We start from the raw sequence: 18,968 nt of genomic DNA on the forward strand, positions 1-18,968 counted from the left end.
GGGGGTGGGGGGGTAATCTTGAAACCTTTTGAATGTTGAAAGGCCTGGACAGAATAGATGTGGAAAGGATGTTTCCCATGCTAGAAGAGTCTAGGACAAGAGGGTACATCCTCGGGATAGAGGGACACCCTTTCAAAACAGAAATTTCTTTCACCAAAGGGTGGTGAATTTGTTACCACATGCAGCTGTGGAGGCCAGGTCGTTGGGTGTACTGTATTTAAGGCAGAGACTGTTGGGTTCTTGACTGGACCTATCAAAGGTTACGGGGAGAAGGCCAGGAGCTGGGGTTGAGGAGGAGATAGTAAAAAAGATCAGCCACGATTGAATGGTGGAGCAGACTTGATGGGCTAGATGGCCTAATTCTGCTCCTATGTTTTATGGTCTTGTCATGTGGTTAAGATGATTGTCCTCCAGCCGTGTCAATAATAATCTTTTTGCTAGGTACAATTACAACCAGCAGAGACTTTGCCCTGTTTACCTTTGATTCTAGTCTGGCCAAAAGCCTGATGCTGCCCTTGTCCAAATGGCATCTTGATCTTGATGGCAAGGTCATTTACTTTCACTTCACTTCTGGAGTCTAGCTCTTGTCCATTTATTTTTTTTATTTAGAGATACAGTGTGCAATAGGCCCTTCGGGTCATGGAACCTCGCCGTCCAGCAACCCATGGACTTAACCCGAGCCTAATCACAGGACAATTTGCAGTGACCAATTAATCACCTGGAGGAAACCCACACTCATGTGGGAAGAATGTACAAACTTTCTTACAGAAGAAGCCAGAATTGAACTCCGGCCCGAGGTTTAATGTTGCACTAACCACTATGCTACTGTGATGCCATGTATAGATCAAGGCTCTAATGAGGTCAGGATCTGACTGGTACCCAAACTAAGCTGTGTGCAGGTTGATGCTAAACAAGTGTTGCTTGATTATTAATAGTAGACTAGTGGGTGGGGATAATTTTCCCATTTGTCCTGTTTCTTGTTGACAGGATGTACCTTGATTATTTTCCGTGTTGTAGCTGACTGGAACATCTGGTGATTGAGAAATCTTACAAACATAACATGAATTAATTAACCAGGGTTCAGGATTTTAACTTTGTTTGCTTGTAATCTTGAAAATTATGATCTTGTACTAACTATATACAAGAACTGGCAGAGGAGCAGCTATTACCGTCTGGTATGGAGGGGCTACTGCACAGGACTGAAAGAAGCTGCAGAAGGTTATAAATCTAGTCAGCTCCATCTTGGGCACTACATCTTTAGGGAGCAGTGTCTCAGAAAGGCAGCGTCCATTATTAAGGACCTCCAGCACCAAGGGCATGCCCTTTTCTCACTGTTACCATCAGGTAGGAGGTACAGAAGCCTGAAGGCACACACTCAGCGATTCAGGAACAGCTTCTTCCTATCTGCCATCTGACTTCTAAATGGACATTGAACCCTTGGACACTACCTCACTTTTTAATATGCAATATTTCTGTTTTTGCACTTTTAAAAATCTATTCAATATACATAATCGATTTGTTTGTTATTATTTATTTCTTTCTCTGCTAGATTATGTATCGCGTTGAGCTGCTGCTAAGTTAACAAATTTCAGGTCACGTGCCGGTGATGATAAAACCGATTCTGATTATTTCAGCTGAAGTGTTCTTTGCTTCCTTTCCACTAAATATCTCCATCCTATTTACTTTTCATAATCTAATGAGCAAGCTAACCTGATGCCTATTCCACAAATCAGATTGAACACTTCTACATTTTGTAATTTCACATCTCATTTGAAATCCTTATCTATGGACTTGTCACTTCTAATTTGGGATTCCTCCATAATTCTCCTTAATTTCTGTATTCATAAATTGTAATCAAATGACAGTGCACTTGTGCTCAATTCCAATTTTTTAAAAAACAATAGTGTGTTATTTAATATCACTGCATAATTATCTTGCTAGACTGAGAATTCAGATGTTTAGGTTTTTATGATTTTTGACTTGCTTTGCATGAGAAATTTACTTTGGAATCCTAATTTATCAAATATATTATCCAAGCACCTATGTCATCATATATACCTTGATATTTGTTTTCTTGCAGACATTCATAATAGAACAGAAATAGAATCAATGAAAATTAAGTGTATAATTCAGTAAGTATATATGAAATTAACTTTTTTGATTTTAGGCAGCAAGTTTGAACTGATTGCAATGGATGACGTAGAACGAAGTAACTTCAATTCAGTTGATGAGGAAATTACTTACTGGAAAGAGCTTGCTCAGAAATATCAACACTGGTAAGAGTAGTGTACAGATCCCCTCTGAGAATGTCAAGTGCAATTTGTGGCTTAGTTTATTGAATATTTAAGTCAATTGTTAGTCGTTATTGGCTTGTAGCTTTCCAAAACAAGCTTCTGAGATCTTCGGATGTTCTGAACTACACGTTGCCAGAAACCCAATACGTCGCCTACAGTTGGCACTCAAACCATTTAACAAATTGCTTGCAGACATAATGAAGTAAGAATTTAATAGAATTTACAATGTAGGTTTGGGCAGCTTGGCTTAACAAGTCTATACTGATGAATTGTCCTGCATGAGTTTTATCTCACCCTAATAGACATAATCCTTTTGGTATTTGATTTTTAAAAAAAATTCATTTCAACTTCATAAATTTAGTAACTTTAAAAAAAAACCCAACTTGTTGCAGAGAAGTAATCCATGTTGCAGCAAGTTATTAAGTAAAGCATCAAAGAATTAAACACTGGATTTGTTACTGATTCTTGCATTTGAGTGAAAACATCTCAAGAATATTGTTGAATCTAAATCTGGCATTTTAAAACTTTATTAGTGCACAGAACACTCGGGAAGAACTGATGGAGTTCCAGGAAGGAAGTCGGGAGCTAGAAGCAGAATTGGAGACTCAACTTGAACATGCTGAAAATAGAAATCGTGAGCTTTTATCAGACAACAATCGTCTCCGTATGGAACTTGAGTTGTTTAAGGTGTGTTGGTGGGAAAACTCCTTGTAAATGTTTTATGTGTTTTAATATAATCATTTAAAATGCTGGTACATAGAACACTTGGCAGTGTTATTATCAGAGTTGATCCTTAACATAAAGTTAGGTGTGGTGTTGGTTAATGACTAATCATTGGTCCAAGGTCTGTATGGAATTCTTACTGCAAGCACTACATAGGGATCTATGATAATTGCATCAAGTAACTTTGCCTGATGTGTTCTGTTTTGCTAAGACTCAGCTACTTAAAGAGTTGTTTTACTGAGTAGGTTTTGATTTCTAATGACTTACAAGAAATCTTGGAAGATTTGGTGGTTAGCTGCTAACTTTATTTTGTATTAATTTGGGCAATAATTGCCAAGTCAATAGATCCTTTCTGTTAGCAGAGAAAACTTGCTCATGATGTTTAATAAGTATGCTTTTCCATGTCAATCCTGCAAGTTTTTTAATCTATTGACTGGGAAATGTGAATTCTAATGACATTTGCATTCATTTTGAGCATCAAGGATCATGGTCAAGATGAGCACTGCTGACTGTGGTGGGCTCATTTTTATCATAGTGCTAAATTGGAACAAGATCAGATCATGACTGATCTCGAGGTTTGCTCTGTAAATGAATTTGCTCATAGTGTGACTATAAATGGGTATTGAATTTATGCACCAAACTTTTCACAGTGACTGTTTCAAAATTGAGTAATACTATGTATACTTTCTCACTGACTTTTGTCTTTGGATATACAGTATAATCAAATATTTTGCATGCTTTTCAGCATTTTGAAATTTTACATGTTCCTTTTAGTTACATCTTTTCATTTTTACAGAAAAATAATTTGAAGTACTAAAATTCACAGACTGTTCCTGGCAAACTTTTAAGAATTTATAAAAATTGGAATATAAAGACATCTGTTATTTTGGCTGGTATATAAACAATTGATTAAGAAAACAAAGAATTAATTGCTGGAATCAATATTAACCTCCAGTAGTCTATACTAGAACTTGTAAAACTAGTTTGAGGCTTTATGTTCTCTCCATAAGACAAAGGAACAGAATTGGGCCATTCAGCCCTTTAGAATCTATTCCGCCATTCCATCATGGTTGATTTATTATCCTTCTCCATTCCATTCTCCCACCTTCTCATAACTCTTGACACCTAATTAGAATCTATTAACCTCTGCTTTGAACATATCCTATGACCTAGTCCTCACCAGCCATCTGTGACAATGAATTCCACAGATTTACTACCCACTGGCTACAGAAATTCCTCCTAATCTTTTTAAATGGAGGTCGCTGAATTTTGAGGCTGTGCCCTCTAGTCTTAGATGCCTCTTTTCTGCCCCCCCAAAAAAAAACTGTAGGAAAAGCCTCTCCACATCCACTTTATTTAGGCCTTTCAATATTTGATGGGTTTCAATGAGATTCCCCTGGAGAATTGCAGCAAGTACAGGCTCAGAGATCAACTCGTACAGTACTGTGCAAAAGTCCTGGACACCCTAGATTTTTTTTTATATAAAGTGTTTTAGATGTTTTTTGTTTTCTGCATTAGTACATCTGTAGAAAAGAGTACATTTAGATTTCCAAACATTTTTCCAAAAAAATGTTAGAAGAACCTTTATTTCATTAAAGAAAATACCATTAAGTAATAAAACATTTTTCAAATAAAGACTTGATTATTTTGCAGGTATATAGCCAGTGCATGATTTAGCAAAGTGGTGCTAATGATCAATGACAGAATGAGGTGAAAGAACTAAACTGATTAACTGAAACAAAATGGGTGTGAAAGGAATCTAACTAGGTGACGGGCAACCAAATTAAGGATGTGACAGTTTAGCATTCAAATCATTTGTTCTTGTACCATGACGAGTGAACATGGCAACAAGACAAAAATGGTCATTCTGCATCAGTTTTAAAGGCAAAGGGTGGTCTCGCCAAATATTGATCTGATTTTTTTTTACTGTTTACTGCTTTTTGTAGTACATTTCTTAAATTTGTTTTTGAAAGCACCTTCACTTTACAGAACCCTTTCATTGCTAGGATAGTTCTTGTGAACCTCCTGAACCCTTTCCAATGCCAGCATGTCCTTTTAGATAAAGGATTCGTAGTACTCCATGTTCGGACTGACCAATGTCTCATAAAGCCTAGTGATTCTTGAAAGATCATTACTAATGCCTCCACAATCTCTTCAGCCACCTCTTTCAGAACCCTGGGTGTAGTCTATCTGGTCCAGGTGACTTAACTACTTTTAGACCTTTTTAACTTTCCAAGCTCCTTCTCCTTAGTAATAGCAAATACACTCACTTCTGTCCCGACACTCTCAAATTTCTGGTATATTGCTCATGCCTTCCTCAGTGAAGACTGATGCAAAATACTTAAGTTCATCTGCCATTTCTTTAACTCCCACTACTACCTCTCCAGTGTTGTTTTTCAGCAGTCCTATATCCATTCTTGTCTGTTTTTTCAGATATCAAAGATGCATAAAGTTATTATATATTATTGGCTAACTTTCCTTCACATTTCATCTTTTCTCTTTATGGCTCTTTAGTTGCCTTCAGCTGGATTTCAAAAGCTCCACAATACTGTACCTTCTCACTATTTTTGCAATCAAAAATATTGCAAAAATATTTTTGCAATTTATGTAGTCTCTTTTGCTTTTATGCTGACTTTGACTTCCCATGTCAGCTACCATTGGCTCATCTTTGAGAATACTTTGTCTTTCCTGCACCTTCCGAATTTACCCCAGAAACACCAGTCATTGTTGTTCTGTTGTCATCCCTGCTAGTGTCACTTTCCAATCAACTTTGGCCAACTCCTCTTTCATGCCTATAATTCCCTTTACTCCACAACACTACTGATACATTTAACTTTAGCTTTTCCTCAGATTGCAGGGTGAATTCTATCACATTTATGATCACTGCTCATAAGGATTCCTTTACCTTAAGCTCTCTAATCAAATCTAAGTTATTACATAACATTCAATCTCGAATTGCCATTCCCCTATTGGGCACAGCCACATTCTGCTCTAGAAAGCCATTTTATGGGCATTTCACCAATTCCCTCCCTTGGGGTCCAGCACCAACCTGATTTTTATCCCCCCAGTCAACCTGCATGTTGGTGTCCCACATGATTATCACAACATCGCCCTTTTCTATCTCCTGTTCTAATTTGTATCCCATATCTTGGCTACTGTTCAGAAGCTTGTATACAACTCCCATCTGGGTCTTTTTATCCTTGTTGTTTCTTAACTCTACCCACATGATTCTACATCTTTTGATCTTGTGTCACCTCTTCCTAAGGATTTCATTTCACTGTTTACCAACAGAGCCACCCCACCTACCTGCCTGTCCTTTAGTGTGTATCCTTTGATATTAAGCTCCCAACTATGATCTTCTTTCAGCCATAAGTCAGATGCTCACAGCATCATAAAACAATAAGATATAGTGGTAGACTTGGGTCCTTTGATGCATCGAGTCTGCTCTGCCATTTCATCATGGCTGATAATTTTTTCTTGGCCCCTGTCTCCTCTCTTCCCTCCTTATCCCTTCATGCCCTGATCAATCTCTACCTTAAATATACAAAGATTTGGCCTCCACAGCTGCCTGTGGCAATGAATTCTACAGATTTACCACTTGCAAGCAGAAGAAATTCCTCCTCATCTCTATTCTAAAAGGACACCACTCTATTGAGGCTGTGTCCTCTGGTCTTAGACACTCTCACCACAGGAAACATCTTCTCCCTTTCTACTCAATTAAGGCCTTTCACCATTCAATAATTTTCAATTAGATCACCCCTCATTTTTCTGAATTCCAGTGAATACATGTCCAGAGCCATCAAGCGTTCTTTGTATGACAAGCCGTTTAATCTTGGAATCATTTTCATGAATCTCCTTTTAACTCTCTCCAGTATCAGCACTTACTTTCTAAGATAAGGGGCCCAGAACTGCTCCCAATACTCCAAGTGAGGCCTCAGTGCTTTATAAAGTCTCAACATTACATCCTTGCTTTTATATTCTAGTCCTCTTGAAATGAATGGTAACATTGCATTTGCCTTCCTCACCACAGACTCAACCTGCAAATTAACCTTTGGGGAATCGTGCACAAGGACTCCAAGACTATTTGTGCCTCAATTTTTTTGTATTTTCTTTCTATGTACATAACAGTGAACACTTTCATTCCTTCAAAGTGTATAACTGTACACTTCCTGACACTTGTACCATTTGCCAATTCTTTGCCCTTTCACTTAATCTAAGTACTTCTGTAGCCCCCATTTCTTCAAAACTACCTACCCCTCCACCCACCTTCATGTCTGCAAACTTTGCAACAAAGCCATCAATTCCATCATCCAAATCATTGACATATGATGTAAAAAGAATCGGTCCTAACGCAGACCCCTGTGGAACACCACTAGTTACAGGCAGCCAAACAGAAAAGACTCCATTTATTCCCTTTTTTTTTTGCCTCCTGCCAATCAGCCACTGCATTATCCATGCGAGTATCTTTCCTGTAATACCATGGACTTGTAGCTTGTTAAATAGCCTCGTGTGTGGGACCTCATCAAAGGCCTTCTGAAAATCCAATACGCAATATCAAACAATTCTCCTTTCTCTATCCTGTTTGTTATTTCTTCAAATGATTCCAACAGGTTTGTCAGGCAAGATTTTTCCCTTGAGGAAATCGTGCTGAATACCCCAAAACTAGATCCTTAACGCTTGACTCCAACATCTTCCCAACCACTGAAGCCAGACTAACTGGCCTATAGTTTCCTTTCTTCTGCCTCTCTTGAAGAGTGGAGCGACATTTGCAATTTTCCTGTCTTGTGGAACCATTCCAGAATCTAGTGATTGTTGAAATAGCATTACTAATGCCTCCACAATCTCTTCAGCCTCCATCTTTCAGAACCCTGGAGTGCACACCATGTGGTCCAGGTGACTTATCGACCTTCGGACCTTTCAGTTTCCCCAAGAACCTTCTCTATAGTAATGGTAACTTTGTTACATGCAGCGCTGAAATAACGACACGTAGTTCGTGGGCTGCAGTTGTGAAAGAGGTTTATTCAAACTTCGTGGCCTCGCTTTAAAGCCTTCCTGTTCCCACCCTCCCTGGGCGGGAATATTGTAGGGGGTGCATATGCGCAGTACCGTCCTGCGCGCGGGCTTTTTCCCCTTGCTGGTGAAGCAGGCTGGGCGCCCTCTTTGGGACCGGCCTCAATGCCGGCGCGTGCCACTTTGTGAGCCGGTTCGAGTGCGCTGGGAAGTGGGTCACCACATAACCCCCCCCCCCCCACCCCCCAGAACCGGCGATACCCACCCCCCCCCCACCCCCCAGAACCGGCGATACCCCCCCCCCCCCCCCCAATGTCCTCCATCTACGTCGGACTCTGTTTGGGAGGTCTGCCTCTGCGCCGCAGTGCCTGAATCTCAACAGGCTGCGCCAAGTCCACATGGGCCGGTTTGAGTTGGTCCACTGTGAAAACCTCTTCTTTCCCCCCAATGTCCAGCACGAATGTGGACCCGTTGTTTCTGATCACTGTAAACGGCCCCTCTTAGGGCCGCTGTAGCGGTGCCCGATGTCCGCCCCGTCATACAAAAACGAACTTAGTTTTGCAGGTCTTTGGGTACGCAGGGCGGGTTCTGTCCATGCTGTGAAGTGGGTATGGGGGCCAGGTTACCGAGCCTCTCGCGTAGTCTGCCCAAAACTGCTGCGGGTTCTTCTTCTTGCCCCCTTGGGGGACGACCAGGGGTGCGCTGTACACCAAATCGGCCGACAAGGTGTGCAGATCGTCTTTGGCCGCCGTGCAGATTCCGAGCAGGACCCAGGGAAGCTCGTCCACCCAGTTAGGCCCTTTGAGGTGGGCGATGAGAGCCAACTTCAGGTGACGGTGGAAACGCTCCACTAGTCCATTTGACTGTGGGTGGTAGGCAGTTGTGTGGTGCAGCTGTGTCCCCAAAAGGTTGGCCATAGCTGACCACAGGCTGGAGGTGAACTGGGTGCCTCTGTCAGAAGTAATGTGGGCCGGTACACCAAAGCGAGATACCCAGGTGGCAATCAGTGCACGGGCGCAAGATTCGAAGGTGGTGTTGGTGAGCGGGACCGCCTCTGGCCATCTTGTGAACCGGTCCACGATAGTCAGGAGGTGCCGCGCTCCTCGCGACACTGGCAGGAGGCCCACGATATCCACGTGAATGTGGTCGAAACGCCGGCGGGTGGGGTGGAACTGCTGCAGCAGGGCTTTGGTGTGCCACTGCACCTTGGCAGTTTGGCTTTGCATGCACATTTTGGCCCATTCACTGACCTGCTTGCGGAGTCCGTGCCAAATGAACCTGTTGTCTACCATCCGGACGGTTGCCCTGATGGAGGGGTGCGCTAAGTTGTGAATGGAGTCGAAAATGCGCCGCTGCCGGGACGACGGGACGGGGTTGGCCGATGGTGACGTCACAGAGTAGGGTCCTCTCACCTGGGCCTACGGGGAGGTCCTGGAGCTGCAAACCAGAGACTGCGGTTCTGTCACTGGGGATCTCCTTGTCTGCCTGCTGCTCTTCCGCCAGTGCTTCATAGTCTACCCCCTGGGGCAGGGCTTGGACGTTGGGGCGGGAGAGGGCGTCTGCCACGACACTGTCCTTTCCCTAGACATGCCGGACATCCGTTGTGTATTCGGAGATGTAGGACAGATGTCACTGCTGGCGGGACAACCAGGGGTCGGATGCTTTTGTGAATGCAAAGGTAAGGGGTTTGTGGTCCGTGAACGTGGTGAAGGGCCTACCTTCTAAGAAGTACCTGAAATGCCGGATTGCCAGGTACAGCGCCAACAGTTCCCGGTCAAAAGCAATCTATTTGAGCTCGGGTGGTCACAGGCGTTTGCTGGAAAAATGCCAGGGGTTGCCAGCGACCCTCGATGAGTTGTTCCAGCACTCCACCGACTGCTGTGTTAGATGCGTCCACTGTGAGGGCGGTAGGGACGTCCGTTCTGGGGTGCACTAGCATCGCGGCGTTTGCCAAGGCTTCTTTGGTTTTAATGAAAGCGGCGGCGGACTCCTCGTCCCAGGTAATGTCCTTGCCCTTACCCGACATCAGGGCGAACAGGGGGCGCATGATTCGAGCTGCTGAAGGGAGGAAGTGGTGGTAGAAGTTCACCATACCCATGAATTCCTGAAGGCCTTTGATTGTGTTGGGTCGGGGGAAATGGCGGACCGTGTCTACCTTGGCAGGCAGAGGTGTTGCCCCGTCTTTAGTAATCCTGTGGCCCAGGAAGACGATGGTGTCAAGCCTGAACTGGCATTTGGCTGGGTTGATTGTTAGGCCGTATTCACTCAGTCGGGCGTAGAGTTGACGGAGGTGGGACAGATGCTCCTGACGACTACTGCTGGCTATGAGGATGTCGTCCAAATAGATGAAAGCGAAGTCCAGGTCGCGTCCCACCGCGTCCATTAACCGCTGAAACGTCTGTGCAGCATTCTTTAGGCCGAACAGCATGCGGAGGAACTCGAAAAGGCCGAACGGGGTGATGAGTGCCGTTTTGGGGATGTCGTCCGGATGCATCGGGATTTGATGGTATCCCCGGACGAGGTCTACTTTGGAGAAGATCCGTGCGCCGTGCAGGTTTGCTGCAAAGTCCTGAATGTGCGGCACAGGGTAGCGGTCTGGTGTTGTAGCCTCGTCCAGCCTGCGGTAGTCGCCGCATGGTCTCCAGCCCCCTGTTGCTTTGGGCACCATGTGCAGGGGGCAGGCCCATGGGCTGTCGGACAGCCGAATGATCCCCAATTCCTCCATCCTCTTGAACTCCTCCTTCGCCAGTCGGAGCTTGTCCGGGGGAAGCCTTCGAACATGGGCGTGGAGGGGTGGTCCTTGTGTCGGTATGTGGTGCTGTATGCTGTGTCCGGGCATGGCTGCCGTGAACTGCGGCTGGTGAAGTTGTTGTCGGACAGCGTGATGGAGTCTAGGTGTGGGGCTGACAACTGGGCTTCACCCAGGGAGAACGTTTGAAAGGTCTCGGCGTGGACCAGTCTCTTCCTTGGCAGGTCGACCAGTAGGCTGTGAGCTCGCAAAAAATCCGCTCCCAGGAGTGGTTGGGCTACGGCGGCCAGTGTGAAGTCCCACGTGAACCGGCTGGAGCCGAACTGTAGCCACACCGTACGGGTGCCGTAGGTCCTTACTGTGCTGCCGTTCGCGGCCCTCAGGGTGGGACCTGGTTCTCTGTTGCGGGTGTCGTAACTCGTCGGAGGTAAGACGCTGATCTCGGCTCCGGTGTCAACCAAAAAGCGGCGTCCCGACTGCTTGTCCCAGACATACAGGAGGCTAACGCGATGGCCAGCTGCTGTAGCCATCAGTGGCGGCTGGCCCTGGCGTTTCCCGGGAACTTGCAGGGCGGGCTACAGCGGCGGGCTTCTGCGCCCCACCGCTGGTGGTAGAAGCACCATTGATCGTTGGTCTCCTCACCCCTGCCTCTGGGGTTAGTAGGTTCTGCTGCCGGGCCTGGTCTGGTTTGCTGCTGGGAGCGTGGCCTGGTGATCTGTGTGATGGACGCCCCATTCTCCTCCTTGGCTTTCCACAGGTGCCCGGGCCGCCACCTTCCGGGGGTCGCTGAAATCCGCGTCGGACAGCAGCAGGCGTATGTCCTCGGGCAGCTGCTCCAGGAATGCCTGCTCAAACATGAGGCAGGGCTTGTGTCCTCCAGCCAGGAACAGCATCTCGTTCATCAAAGCCGACGGTGGCCTGTCTCCCAAACCATCCAGGTGCAGTAAACGGGCAGCTCGCTCGCGCCGTGAGAGTCCGAAAGTCCTTATGAGCAGGGCTTTTAATTCTGTGTATTTGCCGTCCTCCGGGGGCGACTGTATGAACTCCTCAACCTGGGCGGCTGTCTCCTGGTCGAGGGAGCTCACCACGTAGTAGTAACATGTGTCCTCCGAGGTTATCTGCTGAATGTGGAATTGGGCTTCAGCTTGCTGGAACCATAGGTGAGGTCACAGCGTCCAGAAGCTTGGCAGTTTTAACGAAACTGCATGAACAGATGCGGCGTCGTTCATCTTCGGCTCAAATATCGTTTGGGCCGTCGGGGTCACCAATTGTAGTGGTGTGCTACATGCTGCACTGAAATAACAACACGTAGTTGGTGGGCTGCAGTTGCAAAAGAGCTTTATTCAAACTTCGGCCTCACTTTCAAGCCTTCCTGTTCCCGCCCTCCCTGGGCGGGAATACTGTAGGGGGCATGTATTCACAGTCCCGTCCCGCGCGCGGGCTTTTCCCCTTGCTGGTGAAGTAGGCTTGGCGCCCTCTTTGGGACTGGCCTCAATGCCAGCGCGCACCACTTTGTGAGCTGGTTCGAGTGTGCTGGGAAGTGGGTCGCCACAACTTCACACATTTCATGCCCCAATGCCTGGAACTTCCACTATACTACTAGTGCCTTCCATAGTGAAGACTGATGCAAAATACTTAGTCAATTTTTCTGCTATGTCATTGTTCCTCATTACTATCTATCCAGCAGTCTGAGAGCCACTCTTGCCTCTCTTTTACACTATATAGCCAAAGAAACTTCTGGTATCCTCTTTAACATTATTGGCTACCTTACTCTCATATTCCATCTTTACCTTAATGACTTCTTTAGTTGCCTTCTGTTGGTATCTTAAAGCTTCCCAATCCTCTAACTGCCCACTAAGTTTTGCTCTATTATATATCCACTCTTGCTTCTATGTTGGCTTTGACTTGTTGGGCATGGTTGTCATCTTGCCTTTTAAAATACTACTTCCTCTTTGGGATGGATATATCCTGTGCTGTGCAAATTGTTTCAATCTGATTTTGGTTCCTCAAGTTTCAGTGCGAGTTCAATCATGTTATGATCACTTTCCCCTAAGCATTCTTTTACTTTGAGCTCTAATCAATTCTGGTTCATTGCAGAACACCCAAGCCACCCCACCTCTTTTCTCTCCTCTCCTCCACCCCCCCCCCCCCCCCCCGCCACTACTTGGTGGGCTCAACTACAAGCTACACTGAAAAGCCATCTCATAGCATTCTAGAAATTCTCCCTCTTGGAGTCCAGCACCAGCCTAATTTTCCCAATCTATCTGCATATTGAAATCCCCCATGACTTGTAAATTTGCTTAAAATCATACCGGTCAATCTCTTAACTGTGCTACAAGATCATCTACCTTATTCCATATACTGCACATATTCAAATATAATGCCTTCAGTCCTTTATTCATCACCCTTTTTGAACTTGTCTCATGTTGCACTTGAATTCATCCCACTGACTGCAATTTTGCCCTATCATCTGCCTGCTCTTCCTCAGTCTCACTACACAATGCATTGACTTGCATACCATCTGCCCCATCCTCAGCCCTAGCAGTCTGGTCCTTGGCACCCTGTCCAATGGTTCTAGCAAAACTAACTGCCCACAAGGATTATTGGCTCTCCCTTTGGTTCAGTCGTAACATGTCCTTTTTGTCATACCTTCCCTTAGAAGAGATCCCAGTGACCCAGAAATCTATAACCCTGCCCCCTGCACCAATTCCTCAGCCACTCATTGATCTGTCAAATAACTATATTCTTGCAGTCAGTGGTGCGTGGCATTGGCAGCAATCCTGAAATTACTACCCTGGAGGTCCTGCTTTTCAGCTTTTCAACTCCTTATTTTCTTCAGGACCTCCTCCCTTTCGTATCCATGTCATTGGCATCAATGTGTACCACAACTTCTGGTTGCTCATCCTATCTTTTTAGAATGCCATAGACTCTATCCAAGACATCCCTGACTTGGCACCTGGGAGGCAACATACAATCCATGTGTCTCTTTCACATCCATAGCATCTGCTTTCTTCTCTAACTATGGAGTCACCCATCACTACTGCCTCTTATTCTCCCCTTCCCTTCTGAGCTACAGAGACCCAGTCACTGTAGCTCCCATGGGTAGGTTATCTTCCCCCAGAAATATCCAAAATGGTATACTTATTGAGGGGAATGGCCACAGGGTACTCTTAGCTGCCTATTCCCATTCTTTCCCTCTCCAAACTGTCATCCAGGTACCTGTCTCCTGCAGCCTGGGAGCTACAGGGAGGTAGTCACCTCTGTCTATCACTTCCTTATCCTCACGAGCCAAGGGTCATCCAGATGCAGCTCCAGTTGCTTAATACAATCTCTAAGGAGCTGCAGCCTGGTGCATTTCATGCAGATGTGGATATCAGGGAGACTGAAGGTCTCAGAGTTCCTGCATCTTACACAAGGAACATGCCTCCGAACCCATTCTCAGCACACTAGCTAAAAACACACGGGGGGGGGAAACTGCTTTTGACTTTGATTTTGAAAAAATATCAAATTAATTTCTATGGATTTTTGCTTCATGCACTTTATGTACAAAGAGAATGTTGTTAGACTTCTAATCATGTTTAATACTGATATCTTGATTAAAGTAAAAAAAACTTCTAATCCCCATTTGAAGTTGTGCACTTGTTAAATGTTATATTGGTCATCACTGTTCTAATTGCTGCAAACACAAATCCAATTTAAAAAATAAAATTCAAGCCTTTTAATAAAATTGTTTTCTATTTGCTATTCTTGGAACTAGTTTGGGAATTGTCCTGAAACATTGCTGAAAGGTAGTTATTATACAGTGTGGCCCAAGTCCACCCATCCATTTTCACTAATCCCACAATTTCTAATCAAATTAATTTAAGACTATATGCCATTGCCATGAGGATTGTAAATAGGTGCTATTTGCACCTATTTACTTTTAAGCTTATTACCTAATTCTGGGGTAAAACCTTAAATATAATAGATCCACTTAATTGAATTTGCTTAAAGTTGGGCAAGAAAACTTTGGCTACTCAGGTCAATTTCAACTTTGATTTTTCAAACCTGTTTTCTGTGGCTATGCATGAGATTTGTTTGATTGCTCTTTCGTTAAAATCTTTGCAAATCTTTGCAGCTACATTTGCTTGTTTGCTGGTAGCTTTTTTGCATAGGAACTTGTTGGCAGCAGGCATCAGTTAAGTGGGAAAGAGCAAATGAGAGATCATGGGTTTGGATTTTTCAGTCTAAGTGCTAATAAGCTGTGCAACTCTTTGAAGTCTAAAAGGTGCTGCTGAGCTCTGCTTGGCTGTGTGCCACACTACTTTCTCTTGAGTTGAGCAGTAGAGCGAAAGCACTCTGAAATTGCCTGGCACTCTCAGTAAGGAATCGGCTCTGAACAGTCACAGAATGGTTACAACATGGAAGGAAGCCATTTGGCAAATTGAGTATGTATTGGCTTTTGAGCTATCTTGCCAGTTCCACTCCTGGTTGGGAATCTTCCCCAGTACGACCCCCGGCAGTATATTTCTGGCCTTAACTATTTGCTGCATTTAAAAATATCACTTTTTAGTTTCTTTTGCATTCTGTCTCCTGATACTTGAACACTTCAATGGGAATAGTTTTATCTTCGTTATTTTAAATCCCATTGTAATCTTGTTTTGAGAAGAACAATCCCACACACAAAAGCACAGGTCTTCATCCCTCCAAGTGTGATGCTCAAAACTAACCTGATACTCAAGTTGTGTCCAAACCAGTGTATAAATGTTCACTATGACCTGCCTGCTCCTGTATTCCAATCAGGATCCTGTTTGCTTTAATAGCTACACAACAATCATCTTCTCCCAGATCTCTTTTTTGATATACCATTTATATAAAAAAAAATTCTTCCTGCTAAACTGATGATTCACATTTCGCATGCTTGAATGTCATCCACCACATTTTGATTTACACCACCAGTCTGCCTTTAAAATTTCTGCGTATTTTCCCACCACACACATGGTTCAGCATTGCCTCCATGTTCTATATCGTCTGCAAACTTGGATATTGTACCTGGCGCACCCACACTTTAATACAAAAGTAGTCTTGGAACAAATCACAAACTTTACTACTTCAATCAATAAATAACCTATTTGCTTCTATTTATAAATCAGCTTTTTTTGTGAAAACTATGCTGCTATGGCCCATTTTGATTCCAGCAGCTTACATCTTGATGTGAACATTTTTTTATTCATGTTTGCAACTTTAGAGATACCATGAGCTGCCTTTGTGTCAAAAACATCAATTTTATATGGAGATAAAATGCAGAATAGGCCCCTCGAGCCACACCCCTCAACGACCCCGATTTAACCCTTCCCTAATCATGGGACAATTTACAATGGCCAGTCAACCTACCTGGTGCGTCTTTAGACTATGAGAGAAAACTGGAGGCCTAGGGGGGAGAAAAAGCAAGCATTACACAGGAGGGTATGCATAGACTCCTTGTAGAGGATGCTGGGATTAAACTCTGAATTCCACCCTGAGTGCTGTGCTGACTACTGCATTACTTGGAACTATCTAGTTAGATGGTATTTGTATTTCATAAATGAATGTTGGCTTTCTTTAATCAATCCATGTATGTATTGTTTCTGTTGCTAACTCTTTGTAGAACTAATTTCACTGGGGATTAAACTGACTGGGGTATGGTTGCTGTATTGATTCTGATTCAAGATTGTGCAATGTAATTTCCAGTTCACAAGTGTAAAGGAGAGAAAAATTGTTACTCCAAATCCGAAGCAACACCAAAGAACTCAATAAATATAAATACATAAGATAACTTGAGTACATAGTATGTCCATAAAGTGGCATAATGCCCTTTTATTGAACAAGGGTGTAACACTTGCGATTTTCCTGATAGGCACCGCCTTTGAATCTTTAGATTTTGAATTATGGTTGAGGTTTCTGCTTCCTCCTCCCTCAGCAAGCTATGATATATTGCATTTTGTATCACTTTCTTTACATGTTTTCCTATCCAGAATTGAATCACTTCCTTTTCAAACTTTGATTTGTTGCTCTGAGTTGAAAATCCTGTCAGATTGTATGATATGAGAATGGAGGAATAGCTGGTGTTTTCCTGTCAAGTTTATATTCATAAATTCATTTGTCTTCAATATTTAATTCAATAAAGATGATTGCAATCTATTGCCCCATCAACTTGAGGTTTTTTCTTTCTCCTCCATCCATTAAAGAAACAATGGATAAGTATTAGGGTGTTTTCTTGGGTGGTAGAAGTACTTAAGAGCTCTTCTGGATGTTCAAAGACCTGTAGATGCTGGAAATCTGAACTATAAAGTATTTTTGTTAGAAGTACTGGAGTAGCTCTGATTGTAAGAATGTTAGTCTGAAATGTAAACTGGGTTAGTTGATTATTTTGGTCAAAAGAAAAATTCACTCTGAAGGAGGAACTTTTTTTTTGGCCCAAATTGGTATAATGAGGTATGTCATTATTTATAGTGATATCTAATTTTCATATTTAATTTCAGGAAAAGCTAGAGGAACATCACACGGAGAATTATAAGCGAATTAGTTTGCTGCAAGATGAACTTACTGAAACTACTGCAGTTAAAGACCAACTGCAGAAGTACATCAGAGAACTAGAACAAGCCAATGATGATTTGGAAAGAGCAAAAAGGTATCCTCTCAATGAATGACTATATTGAATATTATATAGTTATATTGTGGAATAGATTTGAAGTGAATTTAAGATCAGTTTATAATAGCTGCAGAGATTAGAATTTGGGGCCATATCCTGAAGATAAAGTGTCAACTATTTGTGAGATCAGAAATTTCTTTCATCTTGTTTTATTCCTTTTTTCCAAGTGTTGTGAATACTGCAGTATTGAATATATTTCAAACATATCAATAGATCCTTAAAGTCATGGATAATGTACAGGAATGAGGATTTGGTGGCAATATTATTTTGAAAGCAAATTTGTTGGTCTACTATTGTGCTTGGGCTAATGTGAAAGAGAAGTGGACAATTTGGGCATATTGGTGGGAATGGTTGCCCAGTGATGTTCTCTGTATACTTGTATGTTATACAAAGAATTCTGTAAAGTTGCATAATTGTACATCCTATGATCTAATAATCTTTGGAGTGCTGATGACAAACACGACTGGAAACTGCAATCTCCAAACCATTGGATCATCATAAGAAATGAAGAGGGGCAGTGTAAATTTTGATTGCAAACTGATTAAGGGGAGAAAGGGCATTGATAAAGGCAGGGTAATGTCATGCTGTGGTCCTTGCCTAAAGGATTTGGTAGAAGTTGGGAAAGAGGTTGTTTGTAGTTCTAACATGTATATTTTGGAGAAATGTGCAAGTATCTCTCAAAAAATGTAGCTGGTGTTCAGTGAAATCAGGGCGTTTGTATTGCAAATACTACTGAGACATGAAATTAATCTACTCCACAGATGCTGAGAAGTTTTTAATAGTTGGCTAAGCATTGCTATGTCCAACTGTTGAAGACTTCTGAATCAGATTCAAAAGATCTTAAGGTATTGTTAAACTAAAATTAAGCAAAATAAATGCTAAAGTAGGGATATTAAAATCTAAAGAGTAACTATTTAATATAAAACACTTAAATGGCCAAACTTAATAACATGAACATAAATGTCTTGATATTTATTCTCCTCTGCTATTCCTGTCCATCAAAAGAAGTTCAACAGGTATAATGACCACTGAAGAGTATTTGATAGATCTGGGCCTGTACTCAATGGAATTTGGAAGAATGGGGTGGAATTTTATTGAATGCTGCTGACTAATGAAGCTCCTGGAGTGGAGGGAATGTTTCCTTTAGTAGGTGAGTCTAGAACCCAAGGACACAGCCTCAGATTAAGAGTTGTCTCGTTTTAGAACTGAGATGAGGATTTTTTTCAGCTGGTGAAATTCAATGCCAGAGATTTGTAGAGACTAAGCAATTTGGTGTATTTAAGGCAGAGATTAATAGGTTCTTGATTGCTAAAGGTTATGGGGAGAAGATTAGAGAATTAACTTGACGGGTGGAAAAAGACAACCTTGACTGAATGGTGAAGCAGACTGGAAGGTGTAATTCTGCTCCAAATCTTGTGATCATTAGTACTAAGGAAGTTTGTCTGTCATTGAGAAGGAAAATTATGTTCAGGGTTGTATTGGTGGGGGGAAGAGGAGGAGAGAAATCTAAAATTTGGATGAA

At 43.0% G+C, this 18,968-nt stretch overlaps 1 protein-coding gene across 4 annotated transcripts in view; it reads left to right on the forward strand.

The window, feature by feature from the left end:
* Nucleotides 1-18,968, forward strand: part of nde1 (nudE neurodevelopment protein 1) — a 57,544-nt gene that overhangs the window by 20,061 nt on the left and 18,515 nt on the right. For all 4 annotated transcript variants that reach the window (XM_073060515.1, XM_073060516.1, XM_073060517.1 and 1 more), the window contains 3 exons: nt 2,168-2,276; nt 2,828-2,981; nt 17,277-17,425. In XM_073060515.1, the coding sequence (XP_072916616.1) occupies nt 2,191-2,276; nt 2,828-2,981; nt 17,277-17,425 (389 nt within the window). In that variant the 5' untranslated portion in view covers nt 2,168-2,190. The remainder of the gene's footprint in view (nt 1-2,167; nt 2,277-2,827; nt 2,982-17,276; nt 17,426-18,968) is intronic.

The sequence above is a fragment of the Hemitrygon akajei genome, chromosome 11 (assembly GCF_048418815.1).
Source record: "Hemitrygon akajei chromosome 11, sHemAka1.3, whole genome shotgun sequence".
Lineage (NCBI taxonomy): Eukaryota > Metazoa > Chordata > Chondrichthyes > Myliobatiformes > Dasyatidae > Hemitrygon > Hemitrygon akajei.